General features: G+C 46.5%; 1 protein-coding gene across 8 annotated transcripts in view; it reads right to left on the minus strand.

The window, feature by feature from the left end:
- LOC129821874 (glutamate receptor 4-like) overlaps positions 1-20,191 on the minus strand; it is a 168,346-nt gene that overhangs the window by 70,694 nt on the left and 77,461 nt on the right. For all 8 annotated transcript variants that reach the window (XM_055879589.1, XM_055879584.1, XM_055879585.1 and 5 more), the window contains exons 3-7: positions 12,268-12,507; positions 7,628-7,680; positions 7,341-7,472; positions 5,632-5,685; positions 4,986-5,144 (exon numbers count right to left, since the gene is read on the minus strand). In XM_055879589.1, coding sequence (XP_055735564.1) covers positions 4,986-5,144; positions 5,632-5,685; positions 7,341-7,472; positions 7,628-7,680; positions 12,268-12,507 — 638 coding nt within the window. The remainder of the gene's footprint in view (positions 1-4,985; positions 5,145-5,631; positions 5,686-7,340; positions 7,473-7,627; positions 7,681-12,267; positions 12,508-20,191) is intronic.

A 20,191-nucleotide genomic window follows, 5' to 3' on the forward strand; every position in this document is an offset into this window, starting at 1 on the left:
TCATAGACTTACACAGTAATTATGACAACTTCTGGAAGACATCCTCCAGCCCAGTAGCATAGCCTTAGCCTACCTAGTTTGATCTCAGGCCTACCCCAAAAATGCCCCAGAAATTATATATGAATTGTGTTATATTTTATACATTTTTTAAAAGAACCGCATGTGAGAAGTATTTTCTATGGGTCATTTTATTATAATGTAACAAAAACATTGTCCGCGACAATCAAGTTGGCTTCCGACTACTTGTTACATTTAAAAACAATCATACAGTGGTTTACCTCAACAACCTGGCAATGTCACGTGGCTAAACTTTGTAGTGCATAGGCTAGCAAACTCTACCACGCTAGTTTACTGTAACTGACTCCCCAGCGATGGTAATTTAGTAGTCCTAGCAATAGCAAACCAAATGTTGATCGCTAGGTTTTTCAAAAAAAGACGTCTGAGGCAAAGGAGTGGGTTCCAGAAAATAATTTGGATCAATCTACCGATAGCTTCCAGAATGAGACATTAACAGGTGGGGCCAGGATAGAAACAATCGCAATCGCCATCACAACAGCCAATGCCACATTGAGCCAGGCATGCTTGCCAACCCCACCGTCTCCTCTCGTTCTTGATGCTGCGGGCGGGGGTGAACCTTCCGTAGGTCCTGTGACAGATGTGTCTGCCGTTGATGAACCAGCCTGTCAACCAAAGCTAGCAAAGTTCCCTTCAAGTATAATAAATGGCAAATCACGCTGCTTCTTCTCAAGGTGGTATGACCAGTTCATGTGGATTGAGTATAGTAAAGCAAAATATGCAATTATTGTACTTTTTGTAGGCACTTTCCTGAGGCAAATGTGAAATTCAGATTTATACGAGATGGATTTAAAAACTGGAAACTCACAACAAATGATTGCTGCAAACACGAGAATAGCAAATGACATTCTAATGTCCTTGCAAAATGTGAATCCTACAAGGTGACCCATGGGCCTAGACGCCGTGGGACTGTGTTGAATCAAATAGATGCTGATGCAAACATGGATTTTATAGAAAGAAACCGTGCACATGTTAAAGTAGTCATAGATATTGTTCTAATGTGTGCAAAGCAGGATATTTCACTCAGAGGGCATAGAGAAACCCAAGCGGTAGTCAGCAAAGGTAACTTTTTCAAAATCTTCAATTTCATGTCAAAGTATGACTCAGAAATAGAAAACAGGCTTAATGAGCTAGCTCACAATGCCACGCTTATGAGCTCCGAAATTCAGAACGAATTTGCAGCATCATTGTTACTGTGGAGGATAAAAGATGAAGTTCATTCTGCGCTTCCAAGTATTTTGCCACACTGGCAGATGATTATAAAGATCAACCTAAACTAGAACTTCTTGCTGTGTGCATCCGATACATTCATGCTGAAATGATTAAAGAAAGAGCTGTTGGGTTTATGGAAACCTCTGATTTGTCTGCACAAGGAATTTGTGTTGCAACCCCTGGAGTTGGATCCCACTCTTCGTGTGGGTTTTTGTTTAGATGGGGCTTCAGTCATGTCAGGGAACAGAGGAGGGATACATGTCCTATTAAAGCAAACATTTCGGGACATGTCAGTACTTTCTTTGACACAGTAAACCAGCTGCACACATTTATGAGTGGATCCCACAGACATGCTCGATTCATGAAGTACAGAAAGAGTTGCATCCCAATAGACCATGTATCGAGCTGGAAAGATCCACGGATGTACGGTGGAGTTCGAAATCAGGGTCTGTGAGTAAAGTGCTGTTACTGCTAGATGTCATTTTAGAGGTTCTTGCAGAGTTTTCAGAGGCTTGTGGACAAACCAAATTAGAAGCCGATGTCCTCTTACAACAAATCCAGAACAACACGTTTTTATTCCTGTTAGTCACATTTACAGTAGTAAATTGTTTGACACTAGTGATTTTGATACGAAGGGATTACAAAGCTCTACATTATCTGTGATGGACGGTATTGGTTTAATTGAAATCGTCAAAAGCAGCTTTTCTACGTAGGTAGAAAAGATAACTCAGGGGGAGACTGATAAAGTTCTCAAGCTAGCTGAAGAAATGATGATTAATCATGATATTAGTAATTGGGATGTGAGGGCATCACGGCAGCGAAAACTCCCTGTAAAAAACTTCACTGGAAAACATCCAGCATCATGAGGGACAGTGACCTGAGGCAACTTTGGAACAATATTGTAGACAGACAGATTACTGAGCTGAACTCACAATTTCAAGAAGACACATACGGGATCATGCAAGCGGCAGCCTCCTTTTCCAAAGAATCCCAAACCCGCTGCCTTAAAGAGCAGCTGAAGACCACATGCGATCATTATGCAATGTCAATTGAGGATGCTGAATTCACTGTTTTTATTCAGCAGTTGAGTTGCAAAAGTAACACGGGAAAGAGTGACTTTTCCTCCATAATGAGTGTACTTGACAGCTGCAATGGTGATATTTTCCCTAATATAAACTTTCTGTTAAGGATCATTGTCACACTTCCAATGACAATGCAGTGTGGAGAGACTTTTCTCAACAACAACTAGGATAAAAAATCGTCTTCGCACATCAATGACAAGCGCCCGGCTGAACCACTTCAGTTTGCTGTTTAGAGCGTGAACTGACAGATCCATTGGATTATGATGAAATCATCGCCATATTCAACTCAAAGCCTCAACGTCTGCGCCTTGTGATGTAGGTCACGCCTTATGATACGTCTAATAAAGGTAAGGTACCATTTCATAGTACTACCACCTGCCATGGTATATATTATAACATCAAATATAGGCTTGTTTGCCCATTGAGATTAAAGTGCGTCTGAACATGAGTTTTTTGTTGTTGGCAATTTGGCAACTGGTCTAAAGTTACTGTCTTATTTTAATATGCTGGGATAGGTAATTATTAGTAACAAGGTTGATCCAAGTACTATGCACTAGTATAAAATTATTGTATTACGAAATACTATATGGTACACGTCGCAAAATATATTAAATAAAGAAGTAGAAAAAATGCATATCCACATTTTTCTAGGCCTACACCCCCCAAAAAATCTGTCTACGCCCCTGTTCCAACCTATTAGAGCTCTTGTAGCATGAACTGACATGTTGTCCACCCAATCAAAGGACCAGAGAATTAATCTAGTACTGAAAGCAGAAGCTACCGCAAGCTAGCTCTGCAGTGTTTAAAATGTGGTGAGTAGTTGACTCAAAGAGAGAGAAAGACAACAGTTGAACAGTTTTGAACAAATTAATTTCTTCCAAAATGACGAAGCAAGAGAGAAATAGAGAGAGAGAGAGCGATATTGTTATTTTTTCTCACTTTCAGTTTCACTTACTTAGCTAGCAAATGCAGCTAGCTAGTTTAGCCTACTGAAACACCCTGCTCAGAGCGATGCTATGTTCGCTAGCTGGCTATGACTTTCCAACACAACACTGGAACTCTTCCATGTCAAGGTAAGCTTTTGGTATCACTAATGGTATTACATTGGACTAATGATTACACCCTATATTAGAAATGTTTGCAAATGTATTACAAATAATTAACAGAAATACCCTATTTTATATACGTTTTCAGACCTTTTACTATGAGACTCAAAATTGATATCAGATGCATCCTGTTTCCATTGATCATCCTTGAGATGTTTCTACAAGTTGATGGGAGTCCACCTGTGGTAAATTCAATTGATTGGACATGATTTGGAAAAGCACACACCTGTCTATATAAGGTCCCACAGATGACAGTGCATGTCAGAGCAGAAACCAAGCCATGAGGTGGAAGGAATTGTCCTTAGAGACAGGATTGTGTCAAGGCACAAACATTTCTGCAGCATTGAAGGTCCCCAAGAACACAGTGGCCTCCATCATTCTTATATGGAAGAAGTTTGGAACCACCAAGACTCTTCCAGAGCTGGCCACTCGGCCAAACTGAACAATCGGGGGAGAAGGGCCTTGGTCAGGGAGGTGACCAAGAACCCGATGGTAACTCTGACAGAGCTCTAGAGTTCCTCTGTGGAGATGGGAGAACCTTCCAGAAGGACAACCATCTCTGCAGCACTTTATTGTAGAGTGGCCAGACGGAAGCTACTCCTCAGTAAAAGGCACATGACAGCCCGTTTAGAGGCACTTAAAGACTCTCTGCTGCTTTTTAATTATTTGTTATTCTCATCTCTTACTTTTTGGGGGGATTTTCTTAAAACTGAATTGTTGTTTAAGGGCTTGTAAGTAAGCATTTCACTGTAAGACCTACACCTGTTGTATTTGACATATGTGACAAATACAATTTGATTTGACTTGAGACCATGAGAAACAAGATTCTTTGGTCTGATGAAACAAATATTGAACTCTTTGTCCTGAATGCCAAGTGTCACGTCTGGAGGAAACCTGGCATCATCCCTACAGTGAAGCATGGTGGTGGCAGCATCATGTTGTAGGGATGATTTTTAGCGGCAGGGACTTGGAGACTAGTCAGGAGCGAGGCAAAGATGAACGGAGCAAAGCACAGAGAGATCCTTGATGAAAACCTGCTTCAGAGCGCTCAGGACCTCAACTGGGGTGAAGGTTCACCTTCCAACAGGACAACGACCCAAAGCACACACTCAAGACAATGCAGGAGTGGCTTTGGGACAAGTCTCTGAATGTCCTTGAGTGGCCCAGCCAGAGCCCGGACTTGAACCCGATCGAACATCTCTGGAGAGACGTGAAAATAACTGTGCATAGTGTAACACTTACACTTAATTTATTATTGTTTATTTCAATTTTGTTTAATGTCTATTTCACTTGCTTGTCAATGTAGCATATGTTTCCCATGCCAATAAAGCCCTTTGAATTGGAGAAATAGAGAGAGAGAGAGGTGTGGGACACTATCTCTAACAGCTGAGTGTTTCCTGATGCTTCTCGGAGTCAAAGTGTGATTGGCTAAAGAGCTGTGACAGGAGAAAATAGTTTTCTCTCCAACATGATTCTAGAACCCTCTGCAGCAGTGTGAGTGTGTGTGTACCTTGGGTGGGATGTCAGAGCCTGGGTACTCTCTCTGGTCCAGTTTGTTCCAGCGCTGCATCAGTTTGAGGACTATTGGCTTACTGAAGTCAACCAACTGGAACCCAGTGATGTTAGCCCCACCATGCATAAATCTCTCTAGAGATATGTCTTTGAAACCCTTGAAGAGAGAGAGAGAGAGAGAGAGAGAGAGATGTTAGGTACAACTGCATTTGAAGATTAACCTGGCTTTACCTGAACATGGAAGCTCTGAGACAGGGATGCACCTTATTTTCCCAAGCTAGAGAAGGAGAGAGAGAGAAAGGGAATGCACTGTCTGAAGTGCCTTCAAACCGTTCGAACTGTCTGGCTCAGAGTTGACTCACATTTTCCTCAGAGACAAGGTAAACCACAGCCACCTGTCTGAACCCCTCTGTACATACCACAACCTTCCCCCTTCCTCTCTTCTCCTCGTCTCCTCTCTTTCATCTGCACTAATCTAAAAAAAGCACATCATGTGGATGGGGACAGGGGTATTTGTTTTCACTTGTTCAGTTGGTTCATGTTAGCAGAGATGAAGGAGAGCAGGAGAGCAGGAGGGGAGCAGACAAGGAAATTAAACCACTTTAGACTATTGGGATGCACTAAGAAGCCACACACATACTTACCAGGTTGGCCAAGATGTAATGGTAGCCTTTGACATGTTTCCCCACACTAACGGCCTGGAGAAAGACAGGAAGAGAAGAGGAAAATAGAGGAGGAGAAGAGGGGAGAAAAGAGAATAAATTGAATGGCTATCCTGGGAGAGAGAGAGACAGAGAGACAGAGAGACAGAGAGACAGAGAGACAGAGAGACAGAGAGAGAGACAGAAAGAAGAGACTTACTTGACACACTGGAAAGAATTAACAAAATATCAGACCAAACTAGAATGCTATTTGGCTCTAGGCAGATTACCTGACCACTGTGACTGACCCAAAATGAAGGAAAGCTTTGACTATGTACAGACTCAGTGAGCATAGCCTTGCTATTAAGAAAGACCGCCGTAGGCAGACCTGGCTCTCAAGAGAAGACAGGCAATGTGCACACTGCCCACAACACAACATGAGGTGAAAACTGAGCTGCACTTCCGAACCTCCTGCCAAATGTATGACCATATTAGAGACAAATATTTCAAAGAATTTGAAAACATATCCAATTTTGATAAACTCCCATATCTACTGGGTGAAATACCAATAGTGTCATCACAGCAGCAAGATGTGTGACCTGTTGCCACAAGAAAAGGGCAACCAGTGAAGAACAAATACCATTGTAAATACAACTTTTGTGATAAACTATTTTTTTTATTGTTTATTTCACTTTTGTTCATTATCTATTTCACTTGCTTTGGCAATGTGAACATATGTTTCTCATGCCAATAAATCCCTTTAAAATTGAAAGAGAGAGAGAGCAATCTCTGTCGGACTGATGATGCCATCCATGCCAATACTACTGAGCCTGCTGTTCCTGGGCAGACCACCGCACAGGTGTGTGTTTGTGTGTGTGTTTGTGTGTGTGTTTGTGTGTGTGTTTGTGTGTGTGTTTGTGTGTGTGTTTGTGCGTGTGTCCGTGCTTGTAGTTGCTGGTGTGTGTCTGCCCATATTTGTCAGACCAGTAGACAGGAAGGGAGACCTGGCCAGAAGAGGAAATTATGCATGCACAGGGAAGTAGTGACAGATGGCTGACCAATGGGACATTACCCTGGAGCTGGGGTCAAAGATGACAGCAGCAGAGAAGAGGTAGACAGACACACCTGTCTCAACTGTTAGAGTCACAGTCTGGCCGTCAGTAGATGCGTTCAGTGAAAAGAGGAGGAGAGGGGTACTAATGCGTATGAACTCCCACAAGGCTGAGAGAGAGATTGTGTGTGTGTAAGGGTGTGTGATGTTGAGTTCGGTAGTCACCTGTTCTAGAATGCTCTGCAATCTCTCATCAGACTCAACTGTTCTAGAATGTTCTGCAGTCTGTCATCAGACTCACCTGTTCTAGAATGTTCTGTAGTCTCTCATCAGACTCACCTTTTCTAGAATGTTCTGCAGTCTCTCATCAGACTCACCTGTTCTAGAATGCCCTGCAGTCTCTCATCAGACTCACCTGTTCTAGAATGTTCTGCAGTCTCTCATCAGACTCACCTGTTCTAGAATGCTCTACAGTCCCTCAGACTCACCTGTTCTAGAATGCTCTACAGTCCCTCAGACTCACCTGCTCTATAATGCTCTGCAGTCTCTCACTCAACTGTTCTAGAATGCTCTGCAGTCTCTCAGACTCACCTGTTCTAGAATGCTCTGCAGTCTCTCAGACTCACCTGTTCTAGAATGCTCTGCAGTCTCTCAGACTCACCTGTTCTAGAATGCTCTGCAGTCTCTCAGGCTCCAGGTCGATGACATACTTCCTCTCCTGCCGGCGGTCCAGATCTTCTAGCAGACGACGGTAAGCTGCCTCGTTGAAACTCTCCACGCAGATGGCACTCACCTGTACAGAGACAGAGCAATTAACCTGTGTGTGTGTGTGTGTGTGTGTGTGTGTGTGTGTGTGTGTGTGTGTGTGTGTGTGTGTGTGTGTGTGTGTGTGTGTGTGTGTGTGTGTGTGTGTGTGTGTTTGCATGTGTGCGCCCATGTGGTGATTACCTGCCAACCATTTTGACCTGCTCGCTCCATGATTGCCTGTAGGATGGCGTAACCTAGACAACAGATCAGAGACACAAAGACAACCAGACATCATCAATTTGGAGAGATGCCAGCAAGGCCACAAAAATTTTATTTCTGAAAATTGAAGCTGAAGATAAAACAAATAGATCAAATATTTAAGTAAACAAACACAGCGTCTTGGAACAATCAAACTAAACAGAAACACTGCAAAACACTCTAAATGCCAGATGCCCCTTCCTTCGCTGGCGTCCTCACTTCATCCCTCTTTCTTCTTGTCTGTCTAGTGCAACCCTTCACTAAAGTACCAGTCACTGTGCTTGCTTCGGCAGCACATATACTAAAGTACCCGTCACTGTGCCCCCAGGTACTGTCCTGATCCCCTATCTCTGACACCTCTGCTGTCTGTTCCTTTCTCTCTCACCCTCTGTCTCCCCTCTGTCTTTCTGTCACTGTTTGTCTCTCTCACCCTGATGCTTCCATCATTATGCCCACAGTTCCCCCAAACACTCCCAGCAACCTTCAACAACAGCTGTCCCTGTGTAAACACTCCTCAGCTGGAGGAGCTCCTCAGCTCCTCAGTCTGTCTGTCTGTCTGTCTGTCTGTCTGTCTATGTCCAGATTATCTAATATCTGTCTGTCTGTCTGCCTATGTCCAGATTATCTAACAGTCTGTCTGTCTGTCTGTCTGTCTGTCTGTCTGTCTGTCTGTCTGTCTGTCTGTCTGCCTGTCTATGTCCAGATTATCTAACAGTCTGTCTGTCTGTCTGTCTGCCTGCCTGTCTGTCTGTCCAGACTATCTAACTGTTGTCCCTGTGTAAACACTCCTCAGCTGGAGGCTAACAGTCTGTCTGTCTGTCTGTCTGTCTGTCTGTCTGCCTGTGTGTCTGCCTGTCTATGTCCAGATTATCTAACAGTCTGTCTGTCTGTCTGTCTGCCTGTCTATGCCCAGATTATCTAACAGTCTGTCTGTCTGTCTGCCTGCCTGCCTGTCTGTCCAGACTATCTAACTGTCTGTCTGTCTGTCTGTCTGTCTGTCTGTCTGTCTGCCTGTGTGTCTATGTCCAGATTATCTAACAGTCTGTCTGTCTGCCTGTATATGTCCAGATTATCTAACAGTCTGTCTGTCTGTCTGCCTGCCTGTCTGTCTGTCCAGACTATCTAACTGTCTGTCTGTCTGTCTGTCTGTCTGTCTGTCTGTCTGTCTGTCTGTCTGTCTGTCTGCCTATGTCCAGATTATCTAACAGTCTGTCTGTCTGTCTGTCTGTCTGTCTGTCTGTCTGTCTGTCTGTCTGTCTGCCTGTCTATGTCCAGATTATCTAACAGTCTGTCTGTCTGTCTGCCTGCCTGTCTGTCTGTCCAGACTATCTAACTGTTGTCCCTGTGTAAACACTTCTCAGCTGGAGGCTAACAGTCTGTCTGTCTGTCTGTCTGTCTGTCTGTCTGTCTGTGTGTCTGTGTGTCTGTCTGCCTGTCTATGTCCAGATTATCTAACAGTCTGTCTGTCTGTCCAGACTATCTAACTGTCTGTCTGTCTGTTTGTCTGTCTGTCTGTCTGTCTGTCTGTGTCCAGATTATCTAATATCTGTCTGTCTGTCTGCCTATGTCCAGATTATCTAACAGTCTGTCTGTCTGTCTGTCTGTCTGTCTGTCTGTCTGTCTGTCTGTCTGTCTGTCTGTCTGTCTGTCTGTCTGTCTGACAATCTGCCTGCCTGCCTGTGTGTCTGTCTGTCTGACTGCCTATCTGCCTGCCTGCCTGTGTGTCTGTCTGTGTGTGTCCAGACTATCTAACAGTTTCTGTCTGTCTGTCTGTCTGTCTGTCTGTCTGTCTGTCTGTCTGTCTGTCTGTCTGTCTGTGTGTGTGTCCATACTGTGTAACAGTGTGGCTCTGTGTCTGTCTGTTTGTGTCCATACTGTGTAACAATGTGTCAGTCAGTCTGTCTGTCTGTGTCCAGACTGTGTGTCTGTCTCCTGGCTGGAGCCTATCCCTGACTATACAACAGACAACAGGAGAAATGTAACAATGAAAAAAAAAACTGCTTTATAGACCCAAAATGTCAGGTGACACATGAACACATAAAAGAAGGCTTGGAAATGGATCTTTGTCAACCAATGGGTACACAGCTTCCCAGTCTCAAGCACATGTAGCCCTACAAAATCCTCAGTGTGTTTCCACCTGCCTTTCTCCCAGTTTCAAATGCTTTACAACAGATGAACCCTCAGTAGCTGCGGAACCTAAATCTGAGTGTGTGTGTGTGTGTGTACGTGTGTGTGTATGTGTGTGGGTGTGTGTGTAAATGTGTGTGTGTGTGTGCAATGTTATCTGCAGAGCACGGAGCATAAAACAGATCCCTCTTACTGCCCATTTTACACCACATTACCGACAGCACGGGGCTGATGGGAAACGCTAATCAACGGCTCTGCCTCGGCGAGTCACGGGTGAGTGAAGCGGAAACCGCACCTACAATCCCCTTGGTGTCGACCTAGCCAAGCCGGGCCACAGAGAGACTGGCAGAAGTGAGGCACACACACACTGAGAAAATGCATTGTGTGGTGGGACTGGCACTGCTAGCCACTCAGAGGGCATCGAGACCCTGGTGGATGTGGGAATGTCTGGTTTAGGGTTCCGTGCTGAGTATTCCCATGACGATAGTCCGGAGCGGAGGGCATCAGCTGTGTCCAATCTGTCAGCACACACAGCATCAAGGGGAACAAGCTCACTTTAATCTCTGTCAGCCTCTCCACAGATAATCACTGTCACAGTTAGTTCAGTAACAAGCTAAATTAATGACTGGGTTGAGTTGTGTGAATGACTGGGTTTAACTGTGTGAATTACTGGGTTGAACAGTGTGAGTGACTCTTTTGAGCTGGGTGAGTGACTGGGTTGAGCTGGGTGAGTGACTGGGTTGAGCTGTATGAATGACTGGGTTGAGCTGTATGAATGACTGGGTTGAGCTGTATGAATGACTGGGTTGAGCTGTATGAATGACTGGGTTGAGCTGTATGAATGACTGGGTTATGAATGACTGGGTTGAGCTGTATGAATGACTGGGTTGAGCTGTATGAATGACTGGGTTGAGCTGTATGAGTGACTGGGTTGAGCTGTATGAATGACTGGGTTGAGCTGTATGAGTGACTGGGTTGAGCTGTATGAGTGACTGGGTTGAGCTGTATGAATGACTGGGTTGAGCTGTATGAATGACTGGGTTGAGCTGTATGAGTGACTGGGTTGAGCTGTATGAATGACTGGGTTGAGCTGTATGAATGACTGGGTTGAGCTGTATGAGTGACTGGGTTGAGCTGTATGAATGACTGGGTTGAGCTGTATGAATGACTGGGTTGAGCTGTATGAGTGACTGGGTTGAGCTGTATGAATGACTGGGTTGAACTGTATGAGTGACTGGGTTGAGCTGTATGAATGACTGGGTTGAGCTGTATGAATGACTGGGTTGAGCTGTATGAATGACTGGGTTGAGCTGTATGAGTGACTGGGTTGAGCTGTATGAATGACTGGGTTGAGCTGTATGAGTGACTGGGTTGAGCTGTATGAATGACTGGGTTGAGCTGTATGAATGACTGGGTTATGAATGACTGGGTTGAGCTGTATGAATGACTGGGTTGAGCTGTATGAATGACTGGGTTGAGCTGTATGAATGACTGGGTTGAGCTGTATGAATGACTGGGTTGAGCTGTATGAATGACTGGGTTGAGCTGTATGAGTGACTGGGTTGAGCTGTATGAATGACTGGGTTGAGCTGTATGAGTGACTGGGTTGAGCTGTATGAGTGACTGGGTTGAGCTGTATGAGTGACTGGTTTGAGCTGGGTGAGTGACTGGTTTGAGCTGGGTGAGTGACTGGGTTGAGCTGTATGAATGACTGGGTTGAGCTGTATGAATGACTGGGTTGAGCTGTATGAATGACTGGGTTGAGCTGTATGAGTGACTGGGTTGAGCTGTATGAGTGACTGGTTTGAGCTGGGTGAGTGACTGGGTTGAGCTGTATGAGTGACTGGTTTGAGCTGGGTGAGTGACTGGGTTGAGCTGTATGAGTGACTGGTTTGAGCTGGGTGAGTGACTGGGTTGAGCTGTATGAGTGACTGGGTTGAGCTGTATGAATGACTGGGTTGAGCTGTATGAATGACTGGGTTGAGCTGTATGAATGACTGGGTTGAGCTGTATGAGTGACTGGGTTGAGCTGGGTGAGTGACTGGTTTGAGCTGGGTGAGTGACTGGGTTGAGCTGTATGAGTGACTGGTTTGAGCTGGGTGAGTGACTGGGTTGAGCTGTATGAGTGACTGGTTTGAGCTGGGTGAATGACTGGGTTGAGCTGTATGAGTGACTGGTTTGAGCTGGGTGAGTGACTGGGTTGAGCTGTATGAGTGACTGGGTTGAGCTGTATGAATGACTGGGTTGAGCTGTATGAATGACTGGTTGAGCTGTGTAGAGTTCCTGCTCACTCCATTCCATTTTCCTCTCCTCCTCTTTCCTATCTTCTGCTTCCCTTGGATTGATTAGATTAGATTGATTGATTGATTGACTGACTGACAGATCAACTGACTGGTTGACCTACTGACTGACTGACTGATTGATTAATTGATTGGGTATTGATTGACAGCAGGTACCTCTGTCTGTGTCGTAGAGGAATACGAAGCGGCTCCAGTCGTAGTGGTCCAGTAGGGACAGCAGAGCTCCTCTGATAGAGGGGCGGAGCTGCAGGGTGAACTGGCCCTCCCCCTCCGTGGGGAAACTTGGCGTGACCAGGGAGATGTGCAGTGCACTGCAGAACGACGTCAGGGTGTGGACCGAACGCTTGTCGTACAGGCCGAAGATAGCAAACACACCCCTCGAGTACTGCGAACAGACTGCAGGGAGAGAGAGAGGGAGGAAGGAGAGAAGGGGATGTAATTGTACTGAGAATGCTTGAAGGCTAATTGTAGTGAGAATGCTGGAAGGCTAATTGTACTGAGAATGCTTAAAGCCTAATTGTATTGAGAATGCTTAAAGCCTAATTGTACTGAGAATGCTTAAAGCCTAATTGTACTGAGAATGCTTGAAGCCTAATTGTACTATATACACATGCAATAGACATTTGACATAGAGCCAGAAGAACACGTCAGGAATACTGAGAACAGAATGCAGGCAGAGAGGCAGAGAAAGAGATGCTCATTAATGTATATTCACATAGCGGAATCTTGTGAAATACGTCAAACATTTTAACGAGTGGATGCTTCAGTTTGTGTCGTCCATAATTGCAACAACAAATTGCAGCTGCTGGGTGCATGATAGAGAGAGAGAGTGTGTGTGTGTGTGTGTGTGTGTGTGTGTGTGTGTGTGTGTGTGTGTGTGTGTGTGTGTGTGTGTGTGTGTGTGTGTGTGCTTGTCAAAAGAGCTGACAAAACACATAAAATTATATTTGCAACTTGATTTTCATATCACAAAAATGTTTCCCAGTAATTATTTTGGCCCTCTCAACAATACCAATTCGACAGTAGAGAGCCAAACACTACTAACATAATTACTACACATAAACAATCAGTTTCCGCGGACTCCTCTGGGAGGTCATCTCTCACACAGACAACACAACAACAACAAATCAAATAAATAATTCTGACTCATGTCTCACTGTTACAATTCCATGCTGATGTTATGTACGCAATTAATCTCCTTAAAACCCTGCAGCTCTTCAGAGAGAGAGAGAGAGAGAGAGAGAGAGAGAGAGAGAGAGAGAGAGAGAGAGAGAGAGAGAGAGAGAGAGAGAGAGAGAGAGAGAGAGAGAGAGAGAGAGAGAGAGAGAGAGAGAGAGAGAGAGAGAGAGAGAGAGAGAGAGAGAGAGAGAGAGAGAGAGAGAGAGAGAGAGAGAGAGAGAGAGAGAGAGAGAGAGAGAGAGTGTTCTCTGATGTCTCTGCAAACTGTCCCACTCCTCCACAGTATGTAACTCATCCACTGCTTCATTAAAGGAGGGTGGTGCGATTTGTTTCGATTATGCATCCGTAGTGTAGCTTTCATGTCCAGCTACACACACACACCCTAGTCCTGCCTTACACTGTGTGCTTCTAAGGCCCTGGGAAGTGTGTTTTTGTAGTTATTGTAGGTTCAGAAGATGTGTCTCCTATTCCAGGAACAACATATTCTATTCACAATCTCTGTATCATGGAGATTTACACACTACTCAAAATCAAATATACACTCCACTCTCTCTCTCCCCCGCTCTCTCCCCCCACTTTCTCCATTCATTCTTCTTTCAGATGTGTTTGTTGAAGTAGAACCTCAGCCTGCGTCATATACCTGCTCCTAACCACTTTAGTGTTGCGGTAAACACAGAAAGAAAACCCAACAGGCTCTGCTCTAAACCTCTGCCTCCATCCCTTTTTATTGGTCTCTCACATTCCTGGTTTTTCTTTCTTCCTCCATCCTTCTCTCAATTTTTGTATTTTATTTCTCTCTTTCCCTTCCTTACTCTCTCTAACTTGCTTATTACTCCATCCATTTGTCTCTCTCTGATTACACCCCCACCCCCCCTTTCTCCCCTTCTCTATGGGGAGCAAAAGTGATTCCATTATCTTCTGTGATAAACCCCAGTCTGGGAAATTGAGTGAGAGAGGCTGCTTTGAGCCTGATGGAGGCAGTAAGGCGGGCACGGGCAGGGCCCTGAACCTGGGATGAGATGAAGAGGGATTAGACACTGGGCAGGGCCCTGACCCTGGGCTGAGATGAAGAGGGATTAGACACTGGGCAGGGCCCTGAACCTGGGCTGAGATGAAGAGGGATTAGAGACTGGTGCAGGGCCCTGAATCTGGGCTGAGATGAAGAGGGATTAGACACTGGACAGGGCCCTGAACTTGGGCTGAGATGAAGAGGGATTAGACCCTAGGCAGGGCCCTGAACCTGGGCTGAGATGAAGAGGGATTAGACACTAGGCAGGGCCCTGAACCTGGGCTGAGATGAATAGAGATTAGACACTAGGCAGGGCCCTAAACTTGGACTGAGATGAAGAGGGATTAGAGACTGGTGCAGGGCCCTGAACCTGGGCTGAGATGAAGAGCGATTCGACACTGGGCAGGGCCCTGAACCTGGGCTGAGATTAAGAGGGATTAGAGACTGGTGCAGGGCCCTGAACCTGGGCTGAGATGAAGAGGAATTAGACGCTGGGAAGGGGCCTGAACCTGGGCTGAGATGAAGAGGAATTAGATGCTGGGCAGGGCCCTGAACCTGGGCTGAGATGAAGAGGGAATAGACGCTGGGCAGGGCCCTGAACCTGGGCTGAGATGAAGAGGGATTAGACACTGGGCAGGGCCCTGAATCTGGGCTGAGATGAAGAGAGATTAGACACTAGGCAGGGCCCTGAACCTGGGCTGAGATGAAGGGAGATTAGACACTAGGCAGGGCCCTGAACCTGGGCTGAGATGAAGAGGGATTAGACACTGGGCAGGGCCCTGAACTTGGGCTGAGATGAAGAGGGATTAGACCCTAGGCAGGGCCCTGAACCTGGGCTGAGATGAATAGAGATTAGACACTAGGCAGGGCCCTAAACTTGGACTGAGATGAAGAGGGATTAGAGACTGGTGCAGGGCCCTGAACCTGGGCTGAGATGAAGAGCGATTCGACACTGGGCAGGGCCCTGAACCTGGGCTGAGATTAAGAGGGATTAGAGACTGGTGCAGGGCCCTGAACCTGGGCTGAGATGAAGAGGAATTAGACGCTGGGAAGGGGCCTGAACCTGGGCTGAGATGAAGAGGAATTAGATGCTGGGCAGGGCCCTGAACCTGGGCTGAGATGAAAAGGGAATAGACGCTGGGCAGGGCCCTGAACCTGGGCTGAGATGAAGAGGGATTAGACACTGGGCAGGGCCCTGAATCTGGGCTGAGATGAAGAGAGATTAGACACTAGGCAGGGCCCTGAACCTGGGCTGAGATGAAGGGAGATTAGACACTAGGCAGGGCCCTGAACCTGGGCTGAGATGAAGAGGGATTAGACACTGGTCAGGGCCCTGAATCTGGGCTGAGATGAAGAGGAATTAGACGCTGGGCAGGGCCCTGAACCTGGCCTGAGATGAATAGAGATTAGACACTTGGCAGGGCCCTGAATCTGGGCTGAGATGAAGAGGAATTAGACGCTGGGCAGGGCCCTGACCCTGGGCTGAGATGAAGAGGGATTAGACACTGGGCAGGGCCCTGAACCTGGGCTGAGATGAAGAGGGATTAGAGACTGGTGCAGGGCCCTGAATCTGGGCTGAGATGAAGAGGGATTAGACACTGGACAGGGCCCTGAACTTGGGCTGAGATGAAGAGGGATTAGACCCTAGGCAGGGCCCTGAACCTGGGCTGAGATGAAGAGGGATTAGACACTAGGCAGGGCCCTGAACCTGGGCTGAGATGAATAGAGATTAGACACTAGGCAGGGCCCTAAACTTGGACTGAGATGAAGAGGGATTAGAGACTGGTGCAGGGCCCTGAACCTGGGCTGAGATGAAGAGCGATTCGACACTGGGCAGGGCCCTGAACCTGGGCTGAGATTAAGAGGGATTAGAGACTGGTGCAGGGCCCTGAACCTGGGCTGAGATGAAGAGGAATTAGACGCTGGGAAGGGGCCTGAACCTGGGCTGAGATGAAGAGGAATTAGATGCTGGGCAGGGCCCTGAACCTGGGCTGAGATGAAGAGGGAATAGACGCTGGGCAGGGCCCTGAACCTGGGCTGAGATGAAGAGGGATTAGACACTGGGCAGGGCCCTGAATCTGGGCTGAGATGAAGAGAGATTAGACACTAGGCAGGGCCCTGAACCTGGGCTGAGATGAAGGGAGATTAGACACTAGGCAGGGCCCTGAACCTGGGCTGAGATGAAGAGGGATTAGACACTGGGCAGGGCCCTGAACTTGGGCTGAGATGAAGAGGGATTAGACCCTAGGCAGGGCCCTGAACCTGGGCTGAGATGAATAGAGATTAGACACTAGGCAGGGCCCTAAACTTGGACTGAGATGAAGAGGGATTAGAGACTGGTGCAGGGCCCTGAACCTGGGCTGAGATGAAGAGCGATTCGACACTGGGCAGGGCCCTGAACCTGGGCTGAGATTAAGAGGGATTAGAGACTGGTGCAGGGCCCTGAACCTGGGCTGAGATGAAGAGGAATTAGACGCTGGGAAGGGGCCTGAACCTGGGCTGAGATGAAGAGGAATTAGATGCTGGGCAGGGCCCTGAACCTGGGCTGAGATGAAAAGGGAATAGACGCTGGGCAGGGCCCTGAACCTGGGCTGAGATGAAGAGGGATTAGACACTGGGCAGGGCCCTGAATCTGGGCTGAGATGAAGAGAGATTAGACACTAGGCAGGGCCCTGAACCTGGGCTGAGATGAAGGGAGATTAGACACTAGGCAGGGCCCTGAACCTGGGCTGAGATGAAGAGGGATTAGACACTGGTCAGGGCCCTGAATCTGGGCTGAGATGAAGAGGAATTAGACGCTGGGCAGGGCCCTGAACCTGGCCTGAGATGAATAGAGATTAGACACTTGGCAGGGCCCTGAATCTGGGCTGAGATGAAGAGGAATTAGACGCTGGGCAGGGCCCTGAACCTGGCCTGAGATGAATAGAGATTAGACACTTGGCAGGGCCCTGAACCTGAGCTGAGATGAAGAGAGATTAGACACTGGGCAGGGCCCTGAACCTGGGCTGAGATGAAGAGGGATTAGACAGTCATTACATCATAAAAGACACCACAGTCCACAAGGGAGACACTGTGTTCAAAGTGGTTTCATTTCAATCACTTCCACTAACAGAGTAAAGGCGCCCGCATGCTTCCCAACCGAAACAGTTCAGAACAGTTTGTTCAAATATTATGATGACATTTTGTGACGTTTTTGTTCCTTTTGGTCTTCGGCAAGGGTTTATGCCCATTCGTTCCTGCACATTTTTTTCACTTGAGAAGTACTGCACCAAACATCTTAGGTATATGTAAAATTGCGCCACTATGATCTCCTCTGCAAAAACGTCAAAATGAATGACAGATTTCTTGAGTTTTCTTATATTTATTCAGACTATTTTGAGGAAGTGTATACTGGCTATTGCGTCTCAAGATGGTCGGGTTTTTCTTTTTTCAAGAGAATGTCTTTTGAGTTAGTGTGCACAGACTGTCACTTGGCCTAGCCGAGTTCTGCTTGGAGCAAACCAAACCTAGTATACAGACACTTTAACAGAGTTCCCCTTGGCTCCCAATGCACACTACAAGACGTTTGAAATGTGTAACTACATTGCTTTCTCCTTCACCATGTCCCTGTCTTCTTTCTCTGGTTTACCTCTCTGTCTAGCCTCCTGCTGCTATTTTTACACCATGTCCCTGTCTTCTTTCTCTGGTTTACCTCTCTGTCTAGCCTCCTGCTGCTATTTTTACACCATGTCCCTGTCTTCTTTCTCTGGTTTACCTCTCTGTCTAGCCTCCTGCTGCTATTTTTACACCATGTCCCTGTCTTCTTTCTCTGGTTTACCTCTCTGTCTAGCCTCCTGCTGCTATTTTTACACCATGTCCCTGTCTTCTTTCTCTGGTTTACCTCTCTGTCTAGCCTCCTGCTGCTATTTTTACACCATGTCCCTGTCTTCTTTCTCTGGTTTACCTCTCTGTCTAGCCTCCTGCTGCTATTTTTACACCATGTCCCTGTCTTCTTCTCTGGTTTACCTCTCTGTCTAGCCTCCTGCTGCTATTTTTACACCATGTCCCTGTCTTCTTTCTCTGGTTTACCTCTCTGTCTAGCCTCCTGCTGCTATTTTTACACCATGTCCCTGTCTTCTTTCTCTGGTTTACCTCTCTGTCTAGCCTCCTGCTGCTATTTTTACACCATGTCCCTGTCTTCTTTCTCTGGTTTACCTCTCTGTCTAGCCTCCTGCTGCTATTTTTACACCATGTCCCTGTCTTCTTTCTCTGGTTTACCTCTCTGTCTAGCCTCCTGCTGCTATTTTTACACCATGTCCCTGTCTTCTTTCTCTGGTTTACCTCTCTGTCTAGCCTCCTGCTGCTATTTTTACACCATGTCCCTGTCTTCTTTCTCTGGTTTACCTCTCTGTCTAGCCTCCTGCTGCTATTTTTACACCATGTCCCTGTCTTCTTTCTCTGGTTTACCTCTCTGTCTAGCCTCCTGCTGCTATTTCTACACCATGTCCCTGTCTTCTTTCTCTGGTTTACCTCTCTGTCTAGCCTCCTGCTGCTATTTCTACACCATGTCCCTGTCTTCTTTCTCTGGTTTACCTCTCTGTCTAGCCTCCTGCTGCTATTTTTACACCATGTCCCTGTCTTCTTTCTCTGGTTTACCTCTCTGTCTAGCCTCCTGCTGCTATTTCTACACCATGTCCCTGTATTCTTTCTCTGGTGTACCTCTGTCTAGCCTCCTGCTGCTATTTTTACACCATGTCCCTGTCTTCTTTCTCTGGTTTACCTCTCTGTCTAGCCTCCTGCTGCTATTTCTACACCATGTCCCTGTCTTCTTTCTCTGGTTTACCTCTCTGTCTAGCCTCCTGCTGCTATTTCTACACCATGTCCCTGTCTTCTTTCTCTGGTTTACCTCTCTGTCTAGCCTCCTGCTGCTATTTTTACACCATGTCCCTGTCTTCTTCTCTGGTTTACCTCTCTGTCTAGCCTCCTGCTGCTATTTCTACACCATGTCCCTGTCTTCTCCTCTGGTTTACCTCTCTGTCTAGCCTCCTGCTGCTATTTTTACACCATGTCCCTGTCTTCTTCTCTGGTTTACCTCTCTGTCTAGCCTCCTGCTGCTATTTCTACACCATGTCCCTGTCTTCTCCTCTGGTTTACCTCTCTGTCTAGCCTCCTGCTGCTATTTTTACACCATGTCCCTGTATTCTTTCTCTGGTTTACCTCTCTGTCTAGCCTCCTGCTGCTATTTTTACACCATGTCCCTGTCTTCTTTCTCTGGTTTACCTCTCTGTCTAGCCTCCTGCTGCTATTTCTACACCATGTCCCTGTCTTCTTTCTCTGGTTTACCTCTCTGTCTAGCCTCCTGCTGCTATTTTTACACCATGTCCCTGTCTTCTTTCTCTGGTTTACCTCTCTGTCTAGCCTCCTGCTGCTATTTTTACACCATGTCCCTGTCTTCTTTCTCTGGTTTCCCTCTCTGTCTAGCCTCCTGCTGCTATTTTTACACCATGTCCCTGTCTTCTTTCTCTGGTTTACCTCTCTGTCTAGCCTCCTGCTGCTATTTCTACACCATGTCCCTGTCTTCTTTCTCTGGTTTACCTCTCTGTCTAGCCTCCTGCTGCTATTTTTACACCATGTCCCTGTCTTCTTTCTCTGGTTTACCTCTCTGTCTAGCCTCCTGCTGCTATTTTTACACCATGTCCCTGTCTTCTTTCTCTGGTTTCCCTCTCTGTCTAGCCTCCTGCTGCTATTTTTACACCATGTCCCTGTCTTCTTTCTCTGGTTTACCTCTCTGTCTAGCCTCCTGCTGCTATTTCTACACCATGTCCCTGTCTTCTTTCTCTGGTTTACCTCTCTGTCTAGCCTCCTGCTGCTATTTTTACACCATGTCCCTGTCTTCTTTCTCTGGTTTCCCTC

The sequence above is a fragment of the Salvelinus fontinalis genome, chromosome 24 (assembly GCF_029448725.1).
Source record: "Salvelinus fontinalis isolate EN_2023a chromosome 24, ASM2944872v1, whole genome shotgun sequence".
Lineage (NCBI taxonomy): Eukaryota > Metazoa > Chordata > Actinopteri > Salmoniformes > Salmonidae > Salvelinus > Salvelinus fontinalis.